The 13,101-nt window shown below is 41.5% G+C and overlaps 1 protein-coding gene across 1 annotated transcript in view; it reads right to left on the reverse strand.

Moving 5' to 3' along the window:
- The window catches only part of KIF13B (kinesin family member 13B), a 163,615-nt gene that overhangs the window by 84,565 nt on the left and 65,949 nt on the right, over positions 1 to 13,101 (reverse strand). The window contains exons 20-24 of the mRNA XM_075063590.1: positions 10,772 to 10,801; positions 9,160 to 9,259; positions 8,653 to 8,779; positions 6,993 to 7,048; positions 4,442 to 4,566 (exon numbers count right to left, since the gene is read on the reverse strand). Of these exons, the coding sequence (XP_074919691.1) occupies positions 4,442 to 4,566; positions 6,993 to 7,048; positions 8,653 to 8,779; positions 9,160 to 9,259; positions 10,772 to 10,801 (438 nt within the window). The remainder of the gene's footprint in view (positions 1 to 4,441; positions 4,567 to 6,992; positions 7,049 to 8,652; positions 8,780 to 9,159; positions 9,260 to 10,771; positions 10,802 to 13,101) is intronic.

Consider the following 13,101-nt stretch of genomic DNA (forward strand, 5'->3'; position numbering starts at 1 on the left):
TCCCTGTTCCACACCTCTAGCGTGACTGAGTGGGGAAGAACGCCCACCTGCAGAGATGACCAAGAGGATATATTTTTAATTTCCCAGAACGAGAAATAGAGTCTAGATGTGGGGTGGCGGCTTTAAGCCATAGTTCCAGATAATGTTAACCCAGACAATATTAAAGCGATGCTAAAACCTAGAACACACGATCAACCTCTCACCTTGGAATTTGAGAACGTTTTGGTATCCAGGATCAGTCTCTCAGGGCTTGGCCACACTTTCAAGTTACAGCCATTAGGGCAGCACCCAGAGTGCACTAGCTCACCGTCCCATCTACCCGGCAAGGCACGGAGAAACGCTGGCTTGACGCAGCTAGAGTGCTCCCTGGTACTCACTCAAGTGAGAGGATACGTTTGCTGTGCCTTGGCTACATGCCTGAGAACGAGGTGTTGACTTAATTGCAGCTCTGGTAGCCATCCAGAACATCCATAATCCCCTTAAGTCAAGGGCCACTCTTGTCATTAGTATTGAAATTAACTGTAGGAAGAATGAAGGAAGTGTCCTTCCGAAAGCTGCGAGCCTCCCGTTTCTGACCGAGGCTGGACGCTTTAGCTGCTCCGTAGCGACAAGAAGCAAACTCCAGAGTTGGGCCAAATGCTGTGGTGTGTGTTGTGTGTGTAAGAGAGAGAGAGAGAAGCGGAGGGGGTCAGAGGGGGATCTGCTCGCTGGGTTAATGTCAAGGAGAACGCCATGCTGACAGATGCTCTCCAGGCCCCTAAGCCACTCTCTCTCTCCCTCTCACGACATTGCATCATACATAGCACGACACGCACTTCCCGCGCCTCACAGAGCATACCAGACACGGCTCCCCTGTAACGGTGCCGGACCCCGCCTCGATACATTTGAAAAGCAGGAGTGTCGCACGTCACTTGATGCGTGGATAGCTGCCATCATAACAACCGCGAGCTACGCCGGCCAAATACGGGCCGTGAGCGACAGAAGACGACCCGGCATCGCAAATGTGCTGGTGGTGGGCAGCCCACGATGGTGAGCCGGTAGCCAGTGCGCGCAAGGCCGCGATACGTGTGGAACCGAGCACGAGCTGGTCGACCAGCGCCTGAGATAGTCCGATGACTGTGGCGGGAGCGAACGCGCGCTCGAATGTGAGGTGTGCGCCGACGGGGAAGGTGGCAGGTCCGTAAGACGCCTCACAGCGTCTCGAGCGGCTAACATCTGCAAGGTTTTTGTAAGCCGCCCGCCCCATATAACCGGCAGCGGTGACCAGAAGTGTCCATGCGGTCCGTGGTAAGAGGCGGCTTGCTCTGGAGAGAGTCACAGGGAACCCCAAATACTGGGGATGTTTCATTTCCAGGTGTCAGAGTTGTTTCTCCCTATCTAAATCAGGTCAGGTTATTACCGCATTCATACTGACTGCCAACTATAGGTGAATCATAAGGGTGACGCCAGATTCGGCGTGATGCGGTTGATCAGAGGGGAGGCGGGACAAAGTTGCCGGGTCGTCAGGCGCATGGAGGATCTTCTTTGCCGGCTTCGCATATATGTCTCTCGGTCGTCAAAGCAAGGTTAGTCTACGTAACGCAGTCTATTACCACGGCCGGTGCCTCGGGGAGCTTCCAGGCGCCGGACTAGACGGCCCTCGTGGGGCTGGAGTCAACAGGCGCCGGTTTATGGCGCGACCGCCAGCACACCGGACTGGTGCCGGGCGGCCAATTTCTGTTCTTTGGTTGCAGTCTCTGTGCGGTGCGGAAGAAAGACAGAAGCCTCTCTGTTCGCCATTGGCTTAGCCACTTGGTTCGACCCTCGGAGAGAGGGAGGCGGGCGTGGAGTACGGACCGTGGTTCGGCTTCGGGCTAAGCCTGGGGCTCACTGTTGCCCTGAGGAAGATACCTTTGGAACGCATGCTATGGAAGCCAATGTGAAACTGCTCGTTCGTGCCGGAGATGGGCGGAGGTACTCTCACTTTCTGGACGTGTTGAGTACGTTGCGGTTGCGCCAGTGGAGCGAAGGGTGCTAATGCCCCCCGCGTAGGAATGACCATAAGGAGCTGCCTGAGTCAGCGTTTCGCGACGACCAGCGCTCATCCAGTGCACGCGATACTAAAGGTCTTGTTGTCAATATGTGGGGTCTATCTTTTTTAAAGATTATCAGTGCGATAACCCTCCCGGGCCACTTAAGTAACAGGAGAATTTTGGGATCCCCCGCCGGCATTTGAGCCTATTGCAGGCGCGGAAACAACGCTTAATACCATATGCGTAGCCAGATAGCATGGGCTACTGGATAACCTATAGGGCAGCGGTAGGGGAAGAGCCCAGACTACGCAGACATAAGCTAATTAACTAACATAGAATACGACTCCACAAAACGAAACCACTTTCAAAATCTGAGTCTACTTTAAACTAATTAACAACATTAGTTTAAGCAAACCTTATATGAGACGAATTTAAGTTAACGTAGACTGTATATAATCTGAGCTGAGACTTAGACTAGCGCGGATAGTGGAGCGCAGGTAAATCAGACTCCATGTTGGCTCTGAGTCATTCCGTGATACTGACAACGTTTTGTCGATGCCACCACAGGTTGGGTGTGAATGTCACACGCGAAATGAATGGGTGGCCGGGTCGGCTGGGGTATTTATGCGGGCGCGTGTGGGCGCCAATTCGTTGTTCAACCATGGGAGGGGGGAGCGCCCAGCCGACAGCGCGGCCGAGGTTGTCTATGCCTAGGATGATAAAAGTGTCCATCTGCCGACGGCTTGGTGCACCAGCGGCGAACACACACACCTGCAGCACACACCCACCTACCTGGAATCGATATGAGCAATCACTCGAAGAAGAATAGCGCCATCTTGCTTGGACCTGCAGCCTACAGAATATCCAGAAGATGGTATTGGAAATCATGAATCTCCTCCAGTATTATATGGAGGCCATTGACTATCCTCTGCAGTAGCTCCTAGTATGCCTATGGTCGTCCAGCAGAAATGGTGAGGATGGAGTACAGCTTCATCTGGAGCTAGGTTGAGATTCCCATTGGTGCCTGTGGATCCGAATTAGGGTCCTCCTCCTCCTCATACTGTGACAGATCTGGTGGGTGCTGAGGAGAGGTGTTGTATGACTCTTGGATGGATCTGAGGTGTCTGCCACAGAGTTTCCATGGGCTCCAATAAAGCCCATGGAAATATCTATTTACAATATCTATTTACAGGCTACCAAAGAGAAAAGCTGGAGAAATCTGTGGACATGGGGATTCTGAGTCAGGGCATGCGATGGGTAAGAAGGAACTGGAGAGGCGTCAGTCAATACTGCCTCTTATGCCCTTAGTCTGGAGCACAAGGAGAATTAATGCGCACCCAACATTGCTTGTTAGAATGTATGCATTCGGGCACATGTGCACCCAAGCGTCGAACACACATAGGGATCAGCACCCAAAGAAGAATTGAGACTTCTTTAAACTCAAGGCCATTTCTCTTTGAAAAAGAGCTACAAACCGCCTAGATTTTTGACTATACATTTTGAGAGGACAGGACCATTCAATCTTGCTAATTATGAAAACACTCCAGAAAAAGCAGAACTGATTACGTGAGTCTTTGGAAGACAAATTTCAGTATACTTCACCTAAAAAAACACCCATTTCTTGCTTGATAGCTGAGAAATATTTTGCCTGAACAGTGTTAAAGATATTCGTAAAATACAGAAATCCTATTAGGCTTGAGGGAAAAAGGGAATTTCTCTGCTCATAAAATAAAAATAAAATTATTGAAAGTTGATACTACGTATCTTCAAATAATTAGAAATATCACATGGTAGCACTCTCTTTGGGTTTCTTGTTTAAAGTGCATGCAGAAAATTTTTAATAATTTTAGAAGTCTGAGGAAATTCCCAGACAAAAACAACTGTGTTAAGTTGGACTTAAAGTTTACAGTAAGTACCAGTAATTTAAAGTTAAAAAAAAAAATAGTAGTTATAGGAATGTTGCGATTATCCCAAAACCAAAAAATTCAAAGTTAAGGTTACACTGAAAAGAAATCAAAACATGCTATGATATGGAAACACACAGTTAAGGTACCCAAACAACAGCAATTCCACTTTAATGTAGATTTTTTTTTTGTGGTGGGAGGGGAATATAATAAAATTCCATTCATAATCAGCCTTAGAAAGTACAAGAGCTGTATGCTTGATATGTCCGTCTAGATAAGAGTTTGCCTACACATGAAAACTAATCCAGATTTAGGTACGGTATGAATTAAAAACAGATTAACTCCATGTGTGAACGTTTTTATTTTAGACTAAAAGAGTGCCTTATTGTGAATTATCTTAATCCTCTCTGGAAGTGGAATAGTTATTCTGGAATAACTCGCTCTGTAGACAAGCCCTGTTAAGAAAAGGTTAAAGAGATAAGAAGACTCCTGATCTTAAGTATTCTGGGCTGTGCTTTTGCTTACCTCACTCTCATGGTGTTTCACAATCTGCAATTCAAAGAATTCCTCTTCCTCTTCCCCAGTGAGAGTAGCATCCCATCCACCAGGTTCTGGGTCATCAAGGTTATCTTGAGAGCTAAAGTCATCCGCTAGGAGCACAGAAGACTCAAAAATGTTAAAAGAAACAAGAACTGTACTCCATTCAAAACAGCACAAGAGTAGCAGCATTAATTTTTGTAAAAGCAGCGAAGAATCCTATGGCACCTTATAGACTAACAGACGTTTTGGAGCATGAGCTTTCGTGGGTGAATACCCACTTCGTCATGATCCAAAACATCTGTTAGCCTATAAGGTGCCACAGGATTCTTTGCTGCTTTTACAGATCCAGACTAACATGGCTACCCCTCTGATATTTGATTAATTTTTGTGCACTGGCCAAACGACAGTTTGGACAATTATTTTCCGCCTAAGCAAAATTCCACCTTAGTTTCATTTCAATAGGGTATCCTTTACACCTTGCCTGAAACTGCTGTGTTGCATTGTACAGGGAGTGTGCTTGTGGTTTAGGACCCTTTGGTATGAAGTGTGCTATATGAGCTCCTTCCTACCCTGGGACTTATGGCAGTGTCTGAAATCGTTATAGACTTGGTACAGAAAAGCAGTTATATCACTTGCATCCGCAGCTAATGTGGTTACAAATTGTGTCACACCTTTGTTTAGAACTTCAGTATGGGCTATCTAGGGCAAGGAACCTACAGCAGTTTCAGATGGAACAATTTAAAAAACAATGTGTTCCTGTGTTGCTTGTGCTAACAGCCAACATATGTTGGAAAAGTGCTCTCAAACACAATTCTGGTCGAGCTACATGCGGTCAGTCAACTGAACTGTTGGTCATGTGAGCAGAGGCCTCCGCTCTAGGTAGTCATTCTAAGTACTTACTACGCGCACATATCAAAGCACACTTAATATTTATCTCAATTATATTATTATCATTTGAACAGTTTATCTCCCTTCCCCTCCCTTTACATCCCTTAATCAGACACTTCTCAGCTGGTGAATTCCTTGAGTCTACTATTCACCTAGGCTGGAATTCTTCAAAGCAAACCCGAAGGTTATTGTGCCCACTCCCGTCGAAATCCCAACACATTTTATTTGCATCGATTTTCAGGCTAGAAAGGACATTTAATGATAATCTAATTCTGACTTTCTGCATAACAAACGGCCAGATAATTTCATCCAATAATTCCTGTAGCAAGCCCCCATTAGCTTCTGGTTGGACCTAGAATGGATACCATTCTTTTAAAAGACATCCAATGTTGATTTTAAAACTTCAGAATGTACGAGAATCCACTATGATCCTTGGTATGTGGTTACAATGGCTAAATTCCTCTCATTGTTTAAAAACATAAATAAATCAGGTTGCAACTTACTTATAGTTCTTGAGTTTAATCAAGCTTTCAGCTTCCAGCATGGCTTACATGGCTACCTCTCTTGTTTAAAAAAATAAATAAATCCGGTGCCATATTTATAGTCTTGAGTCATCAACTTCAGCTTCCCAGCCACGGATCTTTTCCTACCATGTGCCAGCTATAAGAAGTCCTTACCAATCATAACATTTCCCTTACTACAAGACATGATCAAGAACTTCTAACATTCTCTTGGCAAGCCTATCATCTGAGCTTCTGAAGTCCCTCAAAGTTTTCCCAGAATCATTCTCGTAACTGTTTTCTGAACGCTTACAAAATCTGTCATTATCCTTTTTAAAGTGTGGACACCCCAACTGGACATGGTATAACACTAATGGTCACAGCAATGCTATATATAGAGATAACATCACCTCTGTACTCTTATTTCATGCTTACACATCCAAGGACGATGTTAGTCCCTCTTAGCCACATCATCACACTAGCAGCTCATGTTCCACTGGTTATCCACTAGGACCTTTACGTCCTGTTCAGAGTCACTTTCCAGGATGCAGTCCCCCATTCTGTAGGTGTGGCCTGCATTCTGTCCCTATAGGTATGACCTTGTATCTAGATGTATTAAAAGGCAAGTGAGCCCAGTACACCAAGTGATAAAGATCAATCTGCATAACTAACCTACTCTCACTTACCATTCCACCCTTTGTGTCACATGCAAACTTTATCAGCATTTTTTTTCCAGATCTTTGATAAAGATATTGAAGAGCACCGGCCAGGAACAGATCCCTGTGGGACTCTGCTAGAGCCACTCTTTCTGAATGATTATTCTGCATTTACAACTAACTTTTATTGTTAGCTTCTAAGTTTTACTCCCTTGGTTATTTTATACCTCCCTTCTTCCTGTCTGTTCACTTATTTAAGGTCTGCAAAACATAGGGAGAATAAAAATGTATTGTTCATTCTGTATATAATTGCTGTGTATTCTGGAGCACGAAACAATATAGTTGGATGAAATAAATGTAATTCTAATAGTCTTTTCACATTAATAAACCTGCCACTCAAAGAATTTCTTCATTTTATTAGTTTGTTTCTTAGTTCCTATAATGTTATTGGCTAGAAAAAGTTTATTTCAAAAGCTCTCTGTCCTCTCTTACCATTTAAATCAAGGAAAACAACTGGAATATGGGTTTCCATACCAGGCACTGGAGTCCTAAAACATAAGATATTGACAATGGTGGTGTTTAAAGTGAAGCAGATTTATCTAGCACACGTACCTTAAGATACAAGCCAACAGTATAATACATTCTGCACAGCTGCGATTGTAGGTCAAGCCAATAACCTTGGCAAATGACTTTATTTTAATTTACTCTTGCAGATACAGAGGGATTCAAACTAAATTGGTACTTCTTTTACACTAGCTCCCCCACAAATTATTATATTATTTGACCTCTGCTTTCAGAAATGTTTTCTTGCTTCTAAACTACTAATAGAAAATTCAAAGTTTCTTTATTTACGCTGACACGTATACTTATTAATGCAAAAACCTCTGCATTAGTAACACGACTGAAGATTGGACTGTTAGTCGTGAAAAGTCAGGAAATGCAAATATGAAGTTCCAAAAGCAAAGTTAACTCGCCCACACGGCACAACAACTATGCTGGTTGTTAAACACCCAAAAATAAAAATAGGAATAGGAAGTAGTACACATGTGCAGCATGTCCCAAATTAACACTGCTGTTTATATTTTAACTTTTAAACTTCCTGATATGTTGTGATTTAAAGTGCAACCGTAATGCTTTATTCTATATTATATCTTTCATTTCCTATTTTTATAACACATTTTAGAAAGATTTTGTAAGAAAAAAAATTAGAAAAAAGTTAGTAAGTTGCTTGAATCGGCCTTTGCACGTTTCCCTAGATGCACATGCATTCACAATACATTTCTTCTGAAGTATGTATCTTACAACTACACTGTTTTCTGCTGCGCGTGGAGTTTCAAGTTAAAAAGCTGTGAATATTTGAAAAGATGGCATACAAGGAGTCCTCAGTAAGGAGTGAGGATTTTCCTATGCTTCAAAAGCATTAGTTTTAACAAAGTTCAACTTAAAAACCAAAACAAACAGGATCCAGTCAGCAAGTGTGGTTAGAGGTTTTCCTCATACTCTGCACAATATATCTTGTGTCCCCTTCTTCACTACCACGCTCTTTCTCCAAACAACTCAAATGCTGATCAGCTTTTCCTCCAAAGTAGAGACCAAGCACAAAAAACTTCATCCCAAGTTAGAAGCAAGTGAATAGAGTGGCTTAGAATAGAAACTGTTTTGCATCCTTTATGGCAGTTGTTACCTGCTGCTATAGTATTGCAATCTCAGTCCAGTGTAATTTATTGGTTTTAATATTTAGAAAATTATGTGCAACACCTGCTGACTAAACAGATTCTATGCTTAAACCAGAAGCACACAATGCTTCTGCAGACGGAGTTTTATTATGATAGATCAGCCTTTTAAGTGAAGGAACTACATAACAACATATTAACTAATTTTTTTAATGCTAAGTGCAATGGAAATAAATATTTTTTTTTCAAAAGTCATATTTACATTTTGGTCAATAGTAGTATCATTTACTAAAGAGTGTTTCTGGATTTCAGTTACTGAGACCAAGAAATTAATTCACACTAACACTCCTAATTTAACCACTTTTGTCATATGACGTACATAATCCACATTTGGTGGCGCAGAAAATGGCAGCAATCCAAGCCAGGAACAGGCTGCCCATAATTTTTATATTCACTGTGGCATATAGTAACATTCATACCACTCTGCTGGAGCTCCAGGGATCCCACTGCCAGCAGAAGGAACCATTACAGCATTCCTTTCTTCAGTAAGGGTAAGCCTCATCTCTAACAGTTGTGCCTCCCGATCTGTATCATCTTCTGTTTTATCTGGAAAAGTAGGACAGTCAGAACAACAAGATGCAATGAAAAAATGCTATCTTTGTGATGCATATTGGTGGTCTCAACCCACACGTTAGTGGGCCACTGATTTTATAAAAAAAAAACCAACCCATCTCATCTAGTCACCCTGCTGGCAGTTTCAATAAAAACACCTATTACTCTGTAAGTATACACAGATTTTCTCTATAGTGCTCTCTGTTTGTGATTTGAGTGCATGTCAGAATCTTGTTCTCATTATTCTCCCCAAACTGACGATTTCAGAGATTCAACTGTTCCTTCCCTTGGCTACTTAATTTCACACACGTTACAAAAACAAAAATACCAACATACACCCTCACCCCTCCCACTACCAATAATGTTTCACCTACCAGGTTTGCTGTCGAGTTTTTGCAGCTGTTGATCTAGGTATTCCTGACGTTTTGTCAATGCGTTCAGCCATTTCCGACGCAGTCTCTCCAAATCCCTGTCCTATGTAAATGAAGAAAGTTGTGTAAGTCCTGATAGAATAACACCAATGTTTCCCATTTGTAAATATATGTAGCTTTCAATCCATCTGCTCGTACTTTTTATTTTTGGCCACTTTTCCCCTGAATTAGTGCCCTGGGGACTACAGAAATGAGATATGGAAGAGATCTCCATTAAGTCATCTAGTCTACCCATTATTCTCCTTTATTACAGGACTGTTCCTCACATTCAGTCACATCCACTGCCCCATCCTTGCAAGTCTTGACTTGATCTGGCAAGTCTCTCTCTCCAGTTATTTTATATTCCCTACTACTCATTTAGGCAACATAAACGTGGAAATAGGAAATTTACAGGATTTAGACTGTCCCACATCATCACTTTATTGTTAACACTAATACTGTGGCAGGGCCTGGAAAGTACAATCAGGATTAGAGCCCCCATCTGCGCTATGTGCTTTACAAACACATAGTAAGAACCAGTCCGTGTCTTACAGAGTTTCCAGTCTAAGGATCCAAACCTGCATTATGGGTGGGCTGCTGCACAGATGATAATAGCAGACTGGGGCCACGCTATTTTTGGTAAGATATTATTCCTGACATTACATGTGAATTCCCCCTTGCCTAATTTGATCCTATTATTCCTCACTGTACCATCCCCCTAAGACTTCCTTAAATATTTCTTCTCCTTTGTTAGGCATTTAATCAACCAAGAGAAAATGACTGAAGCAAACCGTAACCTGCATGGTTTTGAACATCTATAGTCTTGTAGAAACGCACCTAGAACCCTCTCTTAGCCCTCCAAAGACAATTAAACACAGGAGCTCTTGTTGCTATTCTTATAGGCTTATACTACTAGTAACAGCAACAATGAGCATGAGGTGTTTTTTGCCTACTTTTGTGTACTTTTAATGACAATGTATCACAAATATTATGCCACACCAACAACTCTGTGAAGTTAAAAAACATCCCCTTTTCGTATGTGCATGTGTCAAAACAGAGGTTAAAATACCTAGCCCAAAGTCACAGTGAGTGGTGGTTATAGGAACAGAATCCCAGTCCTGACTAGTAGGCACATTTTGAACACCAGCCAATATTTTATTCCCAGGTCCAATATAAATCATGTCCATATCATAAAACAGTGTGAATTATTTTGCTTCTATGCATCTTAAACATTATACCTATGACTGCTCTGAGCACAGCCAATCCTAATCCACAGGCTGTAGATACAGAGGGGAAGCATGTCACAGAGCAGAGAAAATAAAAGGAACTATGCTTTGTTCAGGATACATACATTAAATGTGTCCCATTCTTTCAGAGAGAAAAATGCCTCTTAATTCTGGGTCAGATATTATATAGTGTAAAAATCTGTGTAAGATTTTACAGTGACTGTTTAGATATTCATGCCTCATATAGTGGGATGTACAATGTTGATGTCTATCTAATACTGAAAATTAGACCAGGTAATCTGATCTACAAATATTTATATTTGAAGTAAGATAAATGTTGCTCTATTTACCTGGTAACTGTCCATATCATCCTCTCCTTCCTAGGCAAAACAAAAACAAATCTAAGTCATTCATAAACACTTTTATATTAGAAAATACATTAAGTGCAAAAGCAGTGTTTATGGTTAAAATATTACCAGCTGTATATGTAATTCTGATTAAAATGTCTACCAATGTAGTACACCGGGGATAGATACTGGTAGATCAGCTTCACTGTATTAACAGTGGATAGCAGTGCCACTTGCACCCACTACTTATTTTTCCTTTATAAATCCTGTTTGGAAGGGTACTGTAATTGAAGATTTATATCACTTAGTATAAACAACTGGAATGTATTTTCATAGTTTACATAGCAATTAAAGGAAAACGCCAGTAATAAAGGATTCTAATCACTACATCTAATTGCCAAGAAGTGACTGCCAAAACATCTGAGTGGTTTAAATAAGAACGAATAATTATAGTGAAAAGGCACTTGCAATCTATCCGTTCTGATGGATACATGACAGGACTAGAGAAAGAACCTACTGTTTTATTAGTAAGAAACAGGAATTGTTATCACAAGCATGGAAAACCAAAGTTTGACAAAAGATTAGTTTTAAGGCAAGCCATTTAGTGGGGAAAAATGTTAACACGAAACCCATTCTTAAACCAAAAGTTAAAACAAAAGTCACATTAGCGGTCACCACACAGAAGCTGTGACACCTTGATTTTCAGTCCTTTCTGATGGGACACGGAACCTTTCATCAAAATGACCTACATCAAACTGGGCCCCTTGCTAGAAAGTATCACGATGCCAATCAGGAGCGAGAGACAAAGCATCATTCACTGAACGAAGAAAAAGTAAAAAAAAAGCAAAGGATTGCCAAAAAATTTTTTGGAAATTCATTCCTATACTTACAGTCTCATTGAATAAATATTTGTCTAGCTACTTAAGGGATAAATGGGAACTCCAGTGAAGAGTTAAGTGACAAAAGCAAATTTTAGGTAAGTGAAAGTTAAGATTAAAAAGGCATACATTTTCTTAATTTCAGGGTCTTTGGAAAACTTGATACACACGAAAGAAAAATAAATTAGAGTTGCAGATATGCAGAATGAGAACCCAGCGGTTCAAAATAGATGGTTATGTCACTTTAATAAAAAAGGTTATTTAATTTTGTGGATTATAGCTTTCAAAAAAATTGTAAAACAAAAAGCATTAAGGTCTGGTCACAGGATGGAGTGGCCTTTTAAGAGAGTTGGGCTCAGTCCACCTCTGCCTTGTTAGCTGCCATCCCAGTGTTGAGCTTTGAGATAGATTTGGGAGCTTGCTCAGTTTAGTTATGGGACGAAGATGTGAAATAAGACTCTCCTTCGATAAAGTTTAGCCAAATCATTAAGTCAACCAACAATGCTGGGAGCTGGAGGACCACTGTGAAGAGACACTCAACCAAAATGGGGAAACTGAGGCAGCTGCTATGTCACAAGCCCATTCATTCATCCCCACCCACACTGAACTTCCAACTGATGACAGGGGCGCTAGGGTGATTTTAAAATGCAAAAGAAACATACATCTCTGCTCTCCTAAAACTAAAAATAAATAACGGAAGTTTTGCTCCTTTAATTTCAAACTTTTCCAAAATCACATCAGCCATTACTTAAGTACAATCCCCATTCATACATTATAATTTCTTAGGGTTTGATACTGCTGCCCGTTGCTGTTGTATCTAACTGTCTTCCAAGTAAAATCAATTACCAAAAACAAAGTTCCTAGCAGACTTCATGGAGAGTCTGGCTTTTCTACCTTTTTGGGGTCTATAAGCACTCTTCTTGAAAAGGGGTTGTGTTTTTATTCATTTAGTAGGTTTTTTTGAAAAGAAAAAGGAGGAAGAGGGTAAAGCAAAAGTGTGTGTTAGTATTGCAAGTCTCATTCTATTATAAGGACTTCCACCATAAGAAGAATCATAGAATATCAGGGTTGGAAGGGACCTCAGGAGGTCATCTAGTCCAACCCCCTGCTCAAAGGAGAATTAACCCCAACTAAATCATCCCAGCCAGGGCTTTGTCCAGCCTGACCTTAAAAACCTCTAAGGAGGGAGATTCCACCACCTCCCTAGGTAACCCATTCCAGTGCTTTACCACCCTTCTAGTGAAAAAGTTTTTCCTTATATCCAACCTAAACCTCCCCCACTACAACTTGAGACCATTACTCCTTGTTCTGTCATCTGTTACCACTGAGAACAGTCTAGATCCATCCTCTTTGGAATCCCCTTTCAGATAGTTGAAAGCAGCTATCAAATNGATCTGCTGGCAGTGCTCCTACTTATACAGCCCAATATGCCATTAGCTTTCTTGGAAACAAGGC

This window comes from Chelonoidis abingdonii, chromosome 3 (assembly GCF_003597395.2).
Source record: "Chelonoidis abingdonii isolate Lonesome George chromosome 3, CheloAbing_2.0, whole genome shotgun sequence".
Classification (NCBI taxonomy): Eukaryota; Metazoa; Chordata; order Testudines; family Testudinidae; genus Chelonoidis; species Chelonoidis abingdonii.